The sequence below is a fragment of the Pezoporus flaviventris genome, unplaced genomic scaffold (assembly GCF_033815535.1).
Source record: "Pezoporus flaviventris isolate CSIRO_AGI_PZ_B2104156 unplaced genomic scaffold, CSIRO_AGI_Pfla_v1 ptg000041l, whole genome shotgun sequence".
Taxonomy (NCBI): Eukaryota; Metazoa; Chordata; class Aves; order Psittaciformes; family Psittacidae; genus Pezoporus; species Pezoporus flaviventris.
The window spans coordinates 1,516,511-1,532,113 of record NW_026892589.1 but is presented as its reverse complement, the minus strand read 5'-3'; the positions used below and the strand labels follow the sequence as shown (position 1 = coordinate 1,532,113).

The window sequence follows — 15,603 nt, the reverse complement described above, 5'->3', positions numbered from 1 at the left end:
AGACACCAGATTCAGACCATGCTCATGTTCTTCCTAATACAATAGGTTGTGCTTTGAACACTAGAGCTCAAGTGAAGATAGTACTTGCTGTTTGCAACACTAACTTCAAAAGGATTCAGAAAGAAAATGGTGTCTCTAGGCTGAGTATCTTGTCTGACTGGATAGTTAATGCAGAATTGCCACTCTAAGCTAGTAGTCTGGCTGGCTTTCCAGTCAGGATGGGAAATGAACACCTCCAGGTTCCTTGCAGGTATTAAGGCACATTTCATGAGCTGGTCATGGCTTTTGCCTTCCACTGACTTGTGGGGTCTTAAATCCTGCCCTTGGAGAATACAGATGCTGTTGTTAGCCATGAATGCAGCAGAACGCAGACCAAGCTGAATGTAAATGCTTGGAATGTTTCATAACTACAAAATGTTAAAGAAATCTGTCAGAGCAAAATAGATCACTGGTGTTATTCCCACCTCTTATTCTAAAGGGTGCAGGAGTCCTGTTTGAAAAGACAAGCTAATGAATTGTAATACACTGCTTTGAAGATTGGTTTTTGCTGTGCAGGGGTTGTTGGTGGTCTGTAACATCAGGCAAAGCTCAGTTTCAAAGACATTGTGCTTCCCACCAAGGCTAGGAAGAGAATCTTCACCTATGAGATAGGGGAATAATGTACGATTTCAGGTATCAGAGATTGTCCTCATTCTTAAATCAAGTATAACAATCACATGGGTATTTCTCCTATGTCTGATGAAACCCATGTTCTTGTTTATAGGTGGTGATGCACGGATTAGAACATATGTGATAGTTGCATGGGTTCCCACCTGAGCAGTCAGTGTGCCACTGTAACACATCTCTGTCTTTGGTGGTGTGGACACTGCAGACAGAACCTGGTGATAGTGTCCTTGGTTTGATAGTAATCATATGGATAAACATCTCCCCCTTTGTGACTAGGAGGGTGTTGACTGTTTTGACTTCCTAAGTGTGTATTTCTTCACTAATATCCAAAGGTTTAACTTTTAGTATCTATTAGAATGGACGGAGAAGCAGGACTGAGTTACCAGTAAGGTACTTGCTCTGGGTTTTTGCTTTCATAGTATCATAGAAGGGTTTGAGTTGGGAAAGACCTTAACATCATCCAGCTCCAACCCCTACCACGGGCAGGGACACCTTCCACTAGAGCAGCTTGCTCCAAGCCCCTGTGTCCAACCTGGCCTTGAACACTGCCAGGGATGGGGCAGCCACAGCTTCTCTGGGCACCCTGTGCCAGCGCCTCAGCACAGGGAAGAACTTCCTTATATCTAACCTAAATCTCCCCTGTTTCAGTCTGAACTCATCACCCCTTATCCTATCACTGCAGTCCCTGATGAAGAGTCCCTCTCCAGCATCCTTGTAGCCCCCTTCAGACTGTGGAAGCTGCTCTGAGGTCTCCACACGGCTTCTCTTCTCCAGGCTGAGCAGCCCCAATGCTCTCAGCCTGGCTCCGTACAAGAGGAGCTTCAGCCCCGCTCCTCATGGCCTCCTCTGGCCTTGCTCTAACAGCTCCATGTCCTTCTTATGCTGCGGACACCAGAGCTGCACACAGTGCTGCAAGTGGGGACTCCCCAGAGCACAGCAGAGGGGCAGGATCCCCTCCGTGAGCTGCTGCTCACACTCTGGGGTGCAGCCCAGCACACAGGGGTTTCTGTGCTCAAGCCCACGCTGACGGGTCATGTTTGGTCTCTCATTGCCTGGTGATTCCATGATTTCACTGCAGGTTCACAGGTAACTCTTTGTCTCTGGGGCAGGTGTCAGTTCTCTACTTTTGAGCAGTGTCAAGATTGGCTCAAGCGACTGAACAATGCCATCCGCCCTCCTTCCAAGATAGAGGACCTCTTCTCCTTTGCCTACCACGCGTGGTGCATGGAGGTGTATGCCAGTGAGAAGGAGCAGCACGGGGACTTGTGCCGGCCAGGTATGGATAACACTTTGGGATCATCACAGATGCATTAAGTAGAACTGCCTGTTCTGAAATCTAGAACCTCCAAACCAGTTACAGACAGGTTCAGTCAGTGCTGTTGTCAGCTGAACCTGGACACCTTCACCTTTGTACATAAGTTCTTGCATTTCTTCACTAGCTGGTGGCTATACTGTATGTATATTATATAGGTGTAGTGCACCTAGGGTGTCCTGCAGTGTCTTGCATGTCTGCTGCACAGCCTGAGTTTGGTTCTGTCTGAACAAAGGAGAAATTAGCTCCCACCATAGCTACTCTAAGATCAGCATACAAAGCAGTACCTGAATATCACAAGGAAATAATTGGGGTGGATTTGCTTTAGTCAGTCATGGAGCCATCCAGCTGTTGTCAGGGACTCGAGCTGTGGACCTGTTTAAGTAGGTGGCTAGAAGGTGATAGGTTCATGCAGACCTCACATGAGGAGCAGCGAGTTGTCGGTGAGCTCCAGTCTAAATGACCTTGCACTAGGAAGGTAGAGCTGACCTGTGGTCCCCATTCTGCAGAACATGCATGACTCAGGAGGCAGAGCCATTGCTTTCTTTATGGTACCAGTGCCATGATATAAAGGAAATAAGTGGTGAAGGTCAGTCAGGTCCATAGATTGTACTGCCATGGATGTTCTCCACTTGCACACAGGGTCGTCCTCACATTTTACCTTCAGAAAGCATAAGGAAAGTAATCTCATTGTACACGTTGTCCATAGGGTAAAGCATGTTGGGGTTTGCAAGGTACCATTTTCAGTGTATAATCTGAGCTGTAGGAATGATTAATATTACAGCTTTTCTTTCACAGGTAATTAAGTCCCCAGGTAAGGGTAGGCCACAGTCTTTATTCTTAATTCACCAATTTCTCTACATTTACTCTAATTGTCCTGTAACATCACATAAAAACTGTTTCAGAGCGGTACATCTTGGAGATAAATACATATCTACATGTCTCTCGGGTATTGAAAGGCTTTAAGGGTTTTCTGAAATAGAGAATGGAAAGATGTAATACTTAAAGGATTAATTTCTCAACTGATTTTCCCCCCTGTGGGGTGATGCTCTGCCTCTGAGTTCATGATACAGCAATTGAATGAGACAAGCGATGGACAGACTTGCAGGGTTACTTTATGCTGCTCATGTGCTCGGTGGATTTATCACATTTCTTACTCTGAACCTCTGAGCATTATCCTCTTCTCCATGCTGATTGATACCTTCTGATTCTCTCTGCCTGTCTAAAGAATTGCTCTTTATTGCCATTGTGTACTTTTCAGTTGTATCTGGATACTTTTAAAAGTGTCCAGGAAATATATAGGGCTCATTCCAGTTCCTTTAATATATTAAGCCATGAATTTGTGGGGATTTTGTGACTGATACTTGTGATAAACAATGATTTATGCAATTTATCCTCATATCTCCACATGACTGCTGGAAGAATAATCTCCAGTTTGGAGATAGAGAACTGATGTAGGTTCAATTCCAGGGCTAGCATGCAGCCATACAGGAAACCTGAGGCTGGAATTGCATGCTAAATGGAAACGTTCCAGACCACGTTCTACATATTCCCCCATCATGGATCAGTCAGACCAGAGCTTCCCATTCTTCTCATTCATATAAAACTCTTCAGAACTTCGAAAAACTACTGAAGGCATTTTCCCACTATGACTGCTGATGGATTATAGAATCATGGAATAGTTAGGGTTGGAAAGGACCTTAAGGTCTACTTCCAACCTTTTGCTGATGTGCTTGGCTCTGGGCTGCAGCTCTGTTGTTTCTTACATGAACTTCCAGAAGCTGATCCTTAGACTGCTATTTCAGGACAGTTGACCAGGGAGAGCCATGAGCACAAGCAGTGGTTCTCCCACCATGGGTTTCCCAAATAGGGTTGTGAAACACAGATGGCAGTTTTGGACTATTCCTTTCTCTTTTGTGCTGTTCATGACTCCAGTGGTGCTTTTCTGTCACTGTTTTGAAAGGTAGAACCCTTACTTCTTATTTTGCATTGATTTTCTCTCTCTGCTTTTGATACCCAGGAGAACATGTAACTTCAAGGTTTAAAAACGAAGTGGAGCGGATGGGATTTGATATGAACAATGCCTGGAGGATTTCCAACATCAATGAGAAGTACAAGTGAGTTGTGTGGGCTGCTGGTTCACAGCCAAACAGCATCTCAAACCACCAGTTTTGTTATAGCACATTACTGGAACTCCTTCCAAGTTCTGCAGCTCCTAATAAGGGACAATCAGAATGAGGATTTTCTGTTGTTTTAGAGAAAAAAGTGTGCTTTTAAAGATTTAATATTTTGTTAGTTGCTCTAGTTTTTTGTAGGCTGAGAAATACTGGATTTTCATGTGCTTGCTGGAGGCCTTCTTAGAGAATAAGTGTTCCCATGGAAGGAGGGGAAGCCTGAAGTGAGCAGAGTGGAGTTTGAACTTTTAAACCCCACATTTTGTTGTCTCTTATTCGCTAACCTATGGAAAAGATGTGTATTAAAAACCCAAAAGAAGCTGGTTTGGAAGAGCTGAGCTTGTAGATCTTGAAAACAAGAGAAAATACCTTCTGTGGTCCTCAGAGGCCAGGCTGATGTCCTCTCCTCTTGCTGCTGGAGCAGAGGCTGGTGTTCGCCATGCATGGTCACTAGGACAGAGTGTTCTGGCTGATCACTAATGCAATTCGGAGCAAACCCAGCCATAACACCGTGCTGAAACAGGTTTCCTTGCTCTGTCTCTGCAGGATAACGTATGACTTGCAGCTGGTAGCTGGTGTCACTGCAAGAACAGTGTCTGTCTTGCTCTGAAAATCTAGGAAAGAAAAAATCCCTTAAGCATTTAACCCTGAGGACAAGGAAAAAAATCCTCTCTGTGTCCTATGGAAGCAGAATGACACAAACTTCTCTTTTCCTTCTTGTGGCCAGCACTTAAGCAAAGGGCATTTTTTCAGGATAATCATTTTTTTTTTTCTGAAAAACAGTCTTACACATGTGTTCATCTGCCCTTGTGCAGGAAATGCATTTCCCTAAAGGAATGGACTGGGGATGAACTCATTTATGATTCAGCAATACGGAGCAGTCACTGCTGAGTGCTTGCAGGGTTCTCACTGCCAGTCTTGGCTTTACTAGTTCAGTTGTAGAGGAGGATGTGCATCTAGTAGAAGAAATTTCCATTACCAGTCAAACATGAGCCCTGCACTCTGGTTTCTGCCTTCAGTGGGGGCTGAGGAGCCAGTGTGCAGTTCCCACTTTTGTCTTGAATCCAGTAGCCAGCGTGGCTCTGCCTCTGTGTTTTGTGACCCGAAAATCCATGAGCTAATTCTTTGGCATGCAGAGACCTGGAATTTCTCTTCTATGCTTCAGTTTGTTTCAGCTGGAGGCAGAAATTGCCTACGTGTGAATTCCCTGAGAAAAATCATAGAATCCCAGCTTGATTTGGGTTGGAAGGGACCTTAAAGCTCCTCCAGTTCCAACCCCTGCCGTGGGCAGGGACACCTTCCACTAGAGCAGCTTGCTCCAAGCCCCTGTGTCCAGCCTGGCCTTGAACACTGCCAGGGATGGGGCAGCCACAGCTTCTCTGGGCACCCTGTGCCAGCGCCTCAGCACCCTCACAGGGAAGAGCTTCTGCCTTATACCTAACCTAAATCTCCCTTACCCCTTGTCCTATCACTGCAGTCTCTGATGAAGAGTCCCTTGCCAGCATCCTTGTAGGCCCCCTTCAGGTACTGGAAACTGTAATCTTCAAACCCTGAAATGCCTTGATGCAGCTCAGTGCTCACAGTGCCTTTTGTTACAGGTGAAGGAGGAGTTAGTTGGCATACCATGAAACAGGAATTCACAAACTGGCAGGTTGCTGAGATGAAGGGCTGTCAGGTTGCCCATACTGGTTATTATGTGTTGTCTGGGAAGCGTGTAACTGCTCTGTGTCACTTTAACCCCTTTTCACCACTTCTCTTGCAGGCTCTGTGGTAGTTACCCCCAAGAAATCATTGTTCCTGCCTGGATCACGGATAAGGAGCTAGAGAGCGTGGCAAGCTTTCGGTCCTGGAAGCGTATCCCTGCTGTTGTGTACAGGTGAGGCTCTTGCAGGTGGAACAGCTTTCACCAGGCTACAAATGGGATGTTACAGCAAATAAAAGCTGAAAGAAGCTGCAAGTGGGAATTTTAGCTTGGAAGGAAAGGTGTTCTATGTCCCAGGTGTCCTTCAATGAGCCTGGCAGACTTGAAAATCAAATTTTTCCCATTTATTCAAAGTAAAGAGAGGTCTGGCTTTCATCTTGTTGTATTTGTGCATGTATAACACTATGTGGAGGGGTGCTGCAGGAGAACATCTCAGAGACAATATCCAGGACCTGCTAGGGTAAAGTTGGAGAACCAGACTGGGAAGAGGCAACAAGACCTGGCACAGCCCCCTCTGTGCTGCCTGGTGGAGTGGTCCCCAAGCTGAATCCCCCTGGGCCTCCATCTGTGCTGAGGTCCTGCTGTTCCGCTCCAGAAGGATCCTAGGTGTGTAGAGAGCAGGACCTTGCCACAAAACACAAACAACTTGGAGGGTTTATATCTCAAACAAGGTGACAGGGGACCCTTCACACGAGAAAACATTCAGACCTGCATTTAACTGACAGCAGAGTGGGACCTGTTAGGCCTGTGAGCTCGGGTTCTTTGTCTCCACCTTTGCTACCTATATATGTGTTAGTTTATACCCATTCAAAACCCAGGAAAGTGTGAGGCAGCAGCAGATACTGGCTTTTGTCAAACCATAAATGAGGTGAGGCAGACTTCCTGTGTGTTCATGCTGAGTGGGAATCACAGAACCAGTTAAGTTGAAAAAGACCTTTAAGATCACCAAGCCCAACCGTTCCCCAGCACTGCCAAGGCCACCACTAACCCATGGCCCTGAGGGTCTCATCTGCACAGCTTTTAAATACCTGCAGGGATGGAAACTCCACTACTGGAACAAGCCTTTTTCAGTGCTTGACAGCCTTTGGGTGAAGAAATCTTTCCTAATATGTAATCTAAACCTCTCCTGGCACAACTTAAGGCCATTTCCTCTCACCCTGTAAGATTTGTATCATTTAATCCCAAACACGCTGTAGGAGCACTCAGCATTTGCATCTCCTGCAGGTCACTCCTAGAGCAAACTCCTCAGCTAAGATGAATTTGAATGTGTTAATGTGAGAATGCAAAGCTGTAAGATGAAGACCTCAACCCAACTGCAGAAATGTCAAACAGCATCTCTGGCTCCTTCGCTTTGGCTCCAGTTCTCAATGGCCAATACTCACACTGTACTAGAAACAAGGACAAATACCAAAGTCATTTAAGGGAGATGTAAAACTCAAATTACAACAGAACGTAGGTGTTAGCTGTATCTACATATTTTAGGTAGTTTTAATCAGTCTTCTCCTTAGACTGAGTCCAGCAGTTCTTCATAACAAAATTGCTTGTCTGAGATCCTGGGTTTTAGCAGCTGCTTTAATGAGAAATACATTTCATCATCTCTGGGTTGAGGTTTTGTTCAGGTATTCTGGAAGCTGTCATTTAATGCCTTGAGCACCTTCCTGGTGTAGTTATCCTCCCATAAATGTTAAAAATCTCTTTAAGAAATCAGAGGACAAAGGGATTAGAAAGATAATGAATGCTGATCATTCCGTTATCTGCCTGTCCATCCATTGCTTCTGCAGAGACAGGAAGGAAAAGCTGCTCTCTGAGTTTGAAGCTAAATTTAGAGAATGGTAAAGCTGACACATTTGTACAGCTTGGGTCGGAGGAGCCAAGGTAGGAGAGTTCAGAGTAGGTCGCAAATCATTATTTACCTAGCTTAAGAATTCTGGTTCTATGAAGGGAGAACAAATTAGCTCATGGCTACAGCCCATTAGCTTTAAATCCCCTCTTTTCTCCTTCCAAATAATGAAGGGGCCAGCCCTGGGGCCCTTCTGCCTGTGGGTGCTCCATCCTCTGCTCAGCTCTGTGAGGGGGGGGAAAGGCTGTCACAGAATCCCAGCCTGGTTTGGGTTGGAAGGGACCTTAAAGCTCATCCAGCTCCAACCCCTGCCATGGGCAGGGACACCTTCCACTAGAGCAGCTTGCTCCAAGCCCCTGTGTCCAACCTGGCCTTGAACACTGCCAGGGATGGGGCAGCCACAGCTTCTCTGGGCACCCTGTGCCAGCGCCTCAGCACCCTCACAGGGAAGAGCTTCTGCCTAAGAGCTCATCTCAGTCTCCCCTCTGGCAGGTTAAAGCCATTCCCCTTGGCCTGTCCCTACATCCCTTGTCCCAAGCCCCTCTCCAGGTTTCCTGCAGCCCCTTTAGGCACTGGAGCTGCTCTCAGGTCTTCCCTTCAGGAGCCTTCTCTTCTCCAGGCTGACCCAGCCCAGCTCTCTCTGTCAAATCTGTTCTTTTTGCTTTGCTTCAGGGGGAAAACAGTCATAATGGTTGTCTTACAATTCACCCACTGACTTTCCTCAGACACTCAGCACTGGGCACTGGGACAGAGCGAGACCAGAGGCAGACACATGGAACAAACCCTCATTGTCTGCTCTCTCAAAGCACTTGAGGAGCTGAGTGGCTGGAGGAAGCATCCAGAGTACTTGGACGAGGTTGGGCTGTCAGGAGTGTTGCTGCTGTTTCATGCTCTGATTTCTAGAAAATCCTCCCAGCAGCTTCTGTAGTTTCTCTGTCTTTACAGTTGTTTAAAATCTGGGCACAGAGCTATATGGATAAATCTGGCTGGTAACGGGGCTTTGCAGCTCTTCTGGGTTGGCCCCATAAAATCAATGTTAGGGAGAAGCCTTTGGGGATTTTTTTTTCTCAGGGATTTCCCATCCCTGGCAGTGTTCAAGGCCAGGTTGGACACAGGGGCTTGGAACAAGCTGCTCTAGTAGAACAGGTCCATGCCCATGGCAGGGGCTGGAACTGGAGTTGCTTTAAGGTCCCTTCCAGCCCAAACTAGTCTGGGATTCTGTGATTAGTCTTCCTGGATGCAAGGAGATACAAGGACCTGGTGGATTTATTGTTGTCCTCAAAAGGTTTCTTGAACACAAGGAAGATGAAGCATGTGCAGAGGTTTGCCATTCATCACACAGTTACATAAGGCTCTATAAAGGGCTTTGTAGCTGTATAATGGTGATTTATGCTTTAGTTTCTGTACCATAGAACAGTTTGTGTTCGAATGGATCCTCAAAGCTCATCTGGTGCAGCCCCCCTGCAATGAGCAGGGACATCTTCAGCTACACCAGGTTGCCCAGAACCACATTCAGCCTGGCCTCCTGCTGGAAGGCTGCGTTCTGCTTTGTCTCTAGAGGGTCAGGGAACTTACATTGGAGGGTTTGCTTTAATTCTCTCCAGTCATTCCTTGCTTACTGAGATCTGAGTGACACCATCTTACCCCCAGCTCTATCTCTGGGGACCTCGGAATCACACTTAAACCATTTGCTGTTTTCCCTTGCTGTAGCCAGGCATGATATGACTCCTCAGACCTCCAGCTGTAATAGAACTGTTTGCTGGTTCTGTTCATCCCTTGTACCGTTGCGCAGGCTGAGGAGTGCGAGGCCTTCACAGCCAGCACTGAACTCAGCTTTTGGCCTAGTGATTTCTTATTATTTGTGGTATAAATGGGAGGCAAGAACCTTGAGATGAAAATGTAACTCTTGATGAATGTGTGAGAATGATTCCGCAGCAGGTAGTAATGAAATCTGGGAGAACATAGGGAAAAATAAATGAGTTTCTCTGAGCGTTCCAAATAGATTTTGTACACGTGTAATGGTGGTTTATTCTCTTATGTCACTTGTGCAGGAGCATAGCAGGGAGCTCGGTGGCCTTTCAGTGGCTGGCAGGTCCTTTTTGCTGAACTAATTTGATATCAGGAGAGCTGTAAATGGAAGGTTGTTCATTTCAGCACATCCCCATGTCGCTTCTCATGCTGGCCCCTGGTGTCAGCTGCCTTTCCTTCAGTTCAGCTCCTGCAGTGTGTCGGTTGCTTGTGCTCAGGGAAGGAATTTTGTATGGAACCATTACAAAAGAGCTATGAAAAATCCTGCAAATCCCATATCACAGCCTGGTTTGTGACTGTTGGGTTTTGCAACAAGGAGGCTTAACCCAAGGTAAGTGTCGCTGTGAATGCACAGCGGAGGCAGGTGCTGCTGCCTGCTGCTGTACCCCATAGTGGTACTGCAGGGATGGTGCTGCTCAGCTCCTGATGGGCCTTGGCAGCTCTCGCGACAACCCTGCCACCTCCATAAACATCTGTTAGAGTGGTGAGAAGGAGAAAAGTCAGGATTTATAGTTTTATAGGCTTGGGTGGGCTCTGACTGCTCAGGGCTGTCTGGATCTGCTGATCCCGTCTGATTCAGGTACCGCTCCCCATTCTGTGCTGCTGCCTTGTTAGAAGGAACTGAACAAGTCTTGCTTCACAAGAAGCTGAGCTGGCCAGTTTGTTTCCAGGAAGACTCTAAAATTCTTCGCTGCATCATCACATACAGGAACTAGAATTGGCATAGGAAAAAAACGTTCCAAGGGCTGGAGCCAGGCTGAGAGAGCTGGGCTCGGTCAGCCTGGAGAAGAGAGGGCTCCTGAAGGGGAGACCTGAGAGCAGCTCCAGTGCCTAAAGCAGCTGGTGGAAGGTGTCCTTGCCTGTGGCCGGGTTTTGGAACTAGATCCACTAGATAGGTATTTGAGCAGCAGCAAATGAAACACTACCCAAGAAGGATCAGGAAGAGGGATGGAGGAGAGCAGCAAGTAGAGGAGTTAGATGCAGATGAAAAGGGAATTGCAGAGCCACTCCTAATACCAAGCTTCATAATGAGTAAAGCTGAAGGTGTTCAGCATCCTGAGATGTGAAAGGCTGTTTTCCTTCTAGCTACTGAAACAGTATCCAAGATCCACTGGCTTCATGATGCAGTTCAGCAGGGTTCAGCAAGGAATGCTTCTGGTGACTCACTGGTGATGCCTTGGTGTGGACACCATCGATACCCAAAAGCAAGAGTTTGGGTTACCACTAGACATCATCAGACCAGGCATGCCAAGTTCTGCCAGTATTTCCTACCAGAATGGCTACATTCTTCAGATTTAATTAGTGGTAGTTTGATTTTTAAGAGATCCCATCAAAAAGTGAATCTCTGGGTTTTCTCCTGTCTTCCAGCCTCAAACTTGGTGTGAGTTCCAGTGTTGGCTGCCTCTTCAGTGCCTCTTCTGCTCTTCTAGAATGTTCTCCAGCTTTCAGTGGCTAACAGTATTGAGCAAGAAAACACTACCCCAGCTTTGACTTTTACCTTCTAGTGACTGCGTGGTCACAGTCAGCGTTTTGCAGGGAAGCTCATGGAATACATCACCACTAGATCACAGGTTGAGGCTTACTGCTGAACAATAGAGGGGTCCCCAACAGGAGTTCAGCTGCTGGAGTACATTTGATTTTTGTGCCCTCTGTGGTTTTCATCCTGATTTAAATTACACAAGTTCTTTTTCTTCTTTCCCTTTTCAGGCACCAGAGCAATGGGGCAGTTATTTCCCGCTGTGGACAGCCAGAGGTCAGTTGGTGGGGCTGGAGGAATGCAGATGATGAACACCTTGTCCAGTCTGTAGCCAAAGCCTGTGCCTCAGACTCAAGGTCCAACATTAACAAGTTAATGAATGGAAATTGTTCCAGAGATTTCTCCAATGGAGGGGACCTCTCTGATGTGGAATTTGGTGAGTTTGTCACTGCCCCTTTTCTGTAAGGGGCAGAGTTTTCTATAAAAGCTTATTGTCTTTCATGTACTGTAACAGATACTCAGGTTTAATCAGGAGTTCTCCAGTTTCTGTGTGTGCAGTGCATATGCACTGTGGGGCTTGAGGGAATACTGTTGTAAGCAATGTCAGGAGTATCCTTTTAGTTACTCATGAGTTGCATATCCTCTTCCCCAGACTCCTCCATCTCTAACGCTTCAGGAGCAGAGAGCTTGGCGATACAGCCTCAGAAGCTTTTGATCTTGGATGCACGATCGTACGCAGCAGCTGTGGCAAACAGAGCCAAAGGTGGTGGCTGTGAGTGCCCAGGTAAGCTGTGTTTCTTCTCAGCTTTAAGTTAATCACAAGGATTTGCTCGAATAGAACTACACTGTTACATTTCAGTACTGCACATTTAACAGACTGCGTGGATGCAGATAATATTCATCCATAGGAAGGTTCTGGATCCTTGCAGCTTTCCCACAGCCCTTCAAAAGGACAGGCTTAGCTGTAAATGAAGTCTCTTTCTCAGAACATAAACCCAGCTGGTAACAGTGTTCAGTAAATGCTGAACTGTGTGGAATATGCTGATGAGCTTTCCCCTGCTGAGTCAAGTACATAAACTAGAGTGAGACAAAGGTGTCCAGTGTGCTGATGTCTAAAAAAATCCCTGAGCAAACTTATATAAAGGCACTGATTATAGAGAATAATAATATTCTAGAATGGTTGAGCAGAATACAACTTTGCAGCAAGTTTACTGAAGCTGAACCATTTTTCAGCATTTATATCTTAACCCAAAGCAGCTGAATTCCTGATTCATCTTGTTTGGAAAGCATTTGCAGTTACCCCTTTCTGAGTTCTTTGGCATGTGTAAATTGTTGGTATTCTAAAGAAGGTACTATTTTATGGTCACTGTTGGATATGAATGCAGCCTGTTAGAATTCCATGGCTGGAGAATCTAGGGAAAAATACCAGGCAGAAAAACTATACATAACAGCAGCTGGTTTGACCGTACAAGAAAAGATGCATTTTTCATTTAACACCTCAAAACTACTAAATCACGGAATCCCAGTCTGATTTGGGTTGGAAGGGACCTTAAAGCTCATCCAGTTACAGCCCCCTTCCATGAGCAGGGACACCTTCCACTAAAGCAGGTTTGGCCCTTGTCCAAAGCCCCTCTCCAGGTTTCCTGGAGCCCCCTTTAGGCACTGGAGCTGCTCTAAGGTCTCCCCTTCAGGAGCCTTCTCTTCTCCAGGCTGAACAAGTAATTCCTCATCAGAGAATAAAATTTCAAATCAGAAAAACAAAGTCTCCAGGAAGTTTTAATTTTCTTCCTCTCTACTGGAATTTATAGACGATTCCCCAACAGCTTGTCTCCTTCAATACATCAGACCTGCATTAAGTGCTTCCTTTTTGCTGATAGTTTTCTCCAGGCATTGCCTATTTTGCTTCATTCTCTCTATTAAAACATGTAATTTATGTTATGCTTTATTTAATATATAATATCATCCAGTAAAAAGACAAAACGATGCTTAAATTATCTGATGGTGTCAGTCTCTTCTGACTGGAGTTACACAGGCCATCGCTAACAGGATGTTCTGGTTGAGGCCAGGATTTGTTGGGCTGATAAAGAGCTGGGAAATCAAATGATATAAAGCATGCTCTTTTAAGAGACCACTGTATTTTCTTGTGCAAGCACTCAATATCCTATATTTCAAATCCATAAATTAGGAGTTAAACACTATTGATGCTTTACAGTCTCTTCGGGTGCTTCTCAGTCTTTTTAAACCACTCTATAATCTGAAGCTTCTATCACTATTCCCATAGGTTTGTACTCTGCCTTTTGTAATGTGAAGTGAAACACTGAAAGTAAATACACAGACACTTTGCTAACTCCTTCCTGTTTTGCTCTGCCATGGCATAATGTCTGGAATACCTCCTCAGCTCCAAGTCCTGGTCTCTCCTCACAGAACAGGTTATTTCATCTGTCCACAGCACCAGTGGTTTGGTTTGATGAATTTAAACGCTGTGTAGTTGTTAGTTTCTTCCCTCTCTTGATATTTCCCTACAGAATATTACCCAAACTGTGAAGTAGTGTTCATGGGGATGGCAAACATCCATTCCATCCGGAAGAGCTTTCAGTCGCTGCGTTTGCTCTGCACACAAATGCCAGATCCAGGAAAGTAAGTGGATGCTTGGTGGTTTTGCCTTTGTTTACATGTTTCTGCCACTGCATTCTTGTGCTGCTGGTTTGTAAAGTGAAATTCAGGTTTTTCCCTCGGTGCCTTCCCTGTTAATAACAGTGAGCTGTATTTTTTCATTTCCATGGAATTTGAGCTAAAGGAAGTAATTGGTTTGTTATCATTGAAGTGAACCTAGGAATTGAAATCTGAGATTATAATGTAGCCTTGAGTATTGGTACTAGAATGCTGTGACTTTCAGTTGGGTTTCTAAGTGCTAGCATTGAGGTTACCTGATATTCCTGGTTCTTTAATCTCTACTGCTTGGCTTTCCTTCAGAAAATTCTAGTGGTGATGCATGTTCTTCATGCACTTTAAGTGTCATTTCAAGAGATACATTTCACAGCCCTCCAGTGCTGTGGGATGACTGGCCTCTAACAGCCCATCATCTCAGGAGCTTCTGAGATGGGTCTCCATTAGGACACATTAGTTCATAGAATCATGTAATGGTGGCAGGGACCCCTTCCACTAGAGCAGCTTGCTCCAACCTGTGTCCAACCTGGCCTTGAGCACTGCCAGGGATGGGGCAGCCACAGCTTCTCTGGGCACCCTGTGCCAGTGCCTCAGCACCCTCACAGGGAAGAACTTCTTCACAGCAGAGCTGTTCCACCCCTTGGATCATCTCCATGGTGTCTTCTGCACTCGCTCCAGCAGCTCTACATCCCTCTGGTGTTGGGGGTCCCAGAGCTGGACACAGGACTGCAGCACTAAGTTGTACCAGTCCTGCTTCCCCTGCCGCTCCCCTGGCTTGAGTTTGCTGCTAAGAGTCTTTCATGGCATCATCATAGATCCAGGAGGGCCACCCTAACTGAACTGGATATGTAGCTCTTCTTAGGGTAGAGATTCTTCAGATACCTACAGCATACACTGTAGAGCTTGGGAATAGCTGAGGTACAGAGATTGTGAAGGCACCTCTGGTTCCACCCTTCCATTCAAGCAAGATAAATTCAAATACCCCCACCTCCTCTTTTACAAGGCATTGTAAAGGAACAAAAACTGTCTTCCCTTGTTTTCCTCTAGTTGGTTATCAGCTCTGGAAAGCACCAAATGGCTGCAGCACTTATCTGTGCTTCTGAAGTCTGCGCTGCTTGTAGTTCATGCCGTGGACCGAGACCAGCGACCGGTCCTGGTGCACTGCTCAGACGGCTGGGACCGAACGCCCCAGATAGTGGCTCTGGCCAAACTGCTGCTAGATCCGTACTACAGGACCACAGAGGTTTGTAACCACCTGGTAGGGTGTGAGGTACTTACTGGGTTTAGGTCCTTCTCTGAGGAGCTCTGTCTGTAACTGATGTCAGGTTTTCCCACTACAAAAGGCACTAAAGCTAGCAGGAGTTTCCTAACAGTAGGCTGCAGATACAGTTACGTGTAGGTGTAAATACAGTCTGTAACTCGAGCAGATTATATTTTCCCCCTTTGATGTAACTGCACAGTCATGGTCTGTGCTTTCCTGTATTTAACCTAGGAATAGTGCAGAGTGCTGCACATTGCAGTTCCCGCTCCACCACTGCAGTTTCTCAGCCAAGTATTGATACAAAGCTTTTCTCTTTTCTAGATTGCCCAGCTGCATGTTTTTCCAGTTTCACATTTTCATTGCCCTCTGTCACTTAGTTACATTTCTCCTGGTTTTCCAGGCTGATTTCCTCCTCCGCCCCATCACTTTCCAGCACTGTGTGATATGTGATGGCTGGATTCCATCTGCCAGCCCAC

At 46.0% G+C, this 15,603-nt stretch overlaps 1 protein-coding gene across 6 annotated transcripts in view; it reads left to right on the top strand.

Annotated features, from left to right (window-relative positions):
- The window catches only part of MTMR3 (myotubularin related protein 3), a 74,800-nt gene that overhangs the window by 44,758 nt on the left and 14,439 nt on the right, over positions 1-15,603 (top strand). For all 6 annotated transcript variants that reach the window (XM_061465737.1, XM_061465736.1, XM_061465735.1 and 3 more), the window contains 7 exons: positions 1,776-1,942; positions 3,999-4,095; positions 5,915-6,028; positions 11,430-11,635; positions 11,852-11,983; positions 13,725-13,836; positions 14,914-15,109. In XM_061465737.1, coding sequence (XP_061321721.1) covers positions 1,776-1,942; positions 3,999-4,095; positions 5,915-6,028; positions 11,430-11,635; positions 11,852-11,983; positions 13,725-13,836; positions 14,914-15,109 — 1,024 coding nt within the window. The remainder of the gene's footprint in view (positions 1-1,775; positions 1,943-3,998; positions 4,096-5,914; positions 6,029-11,429; positions 11,636-11,851; positions 11,984-13,724; positions 13,837-14,913; positions 15,110-15,603) is intronic.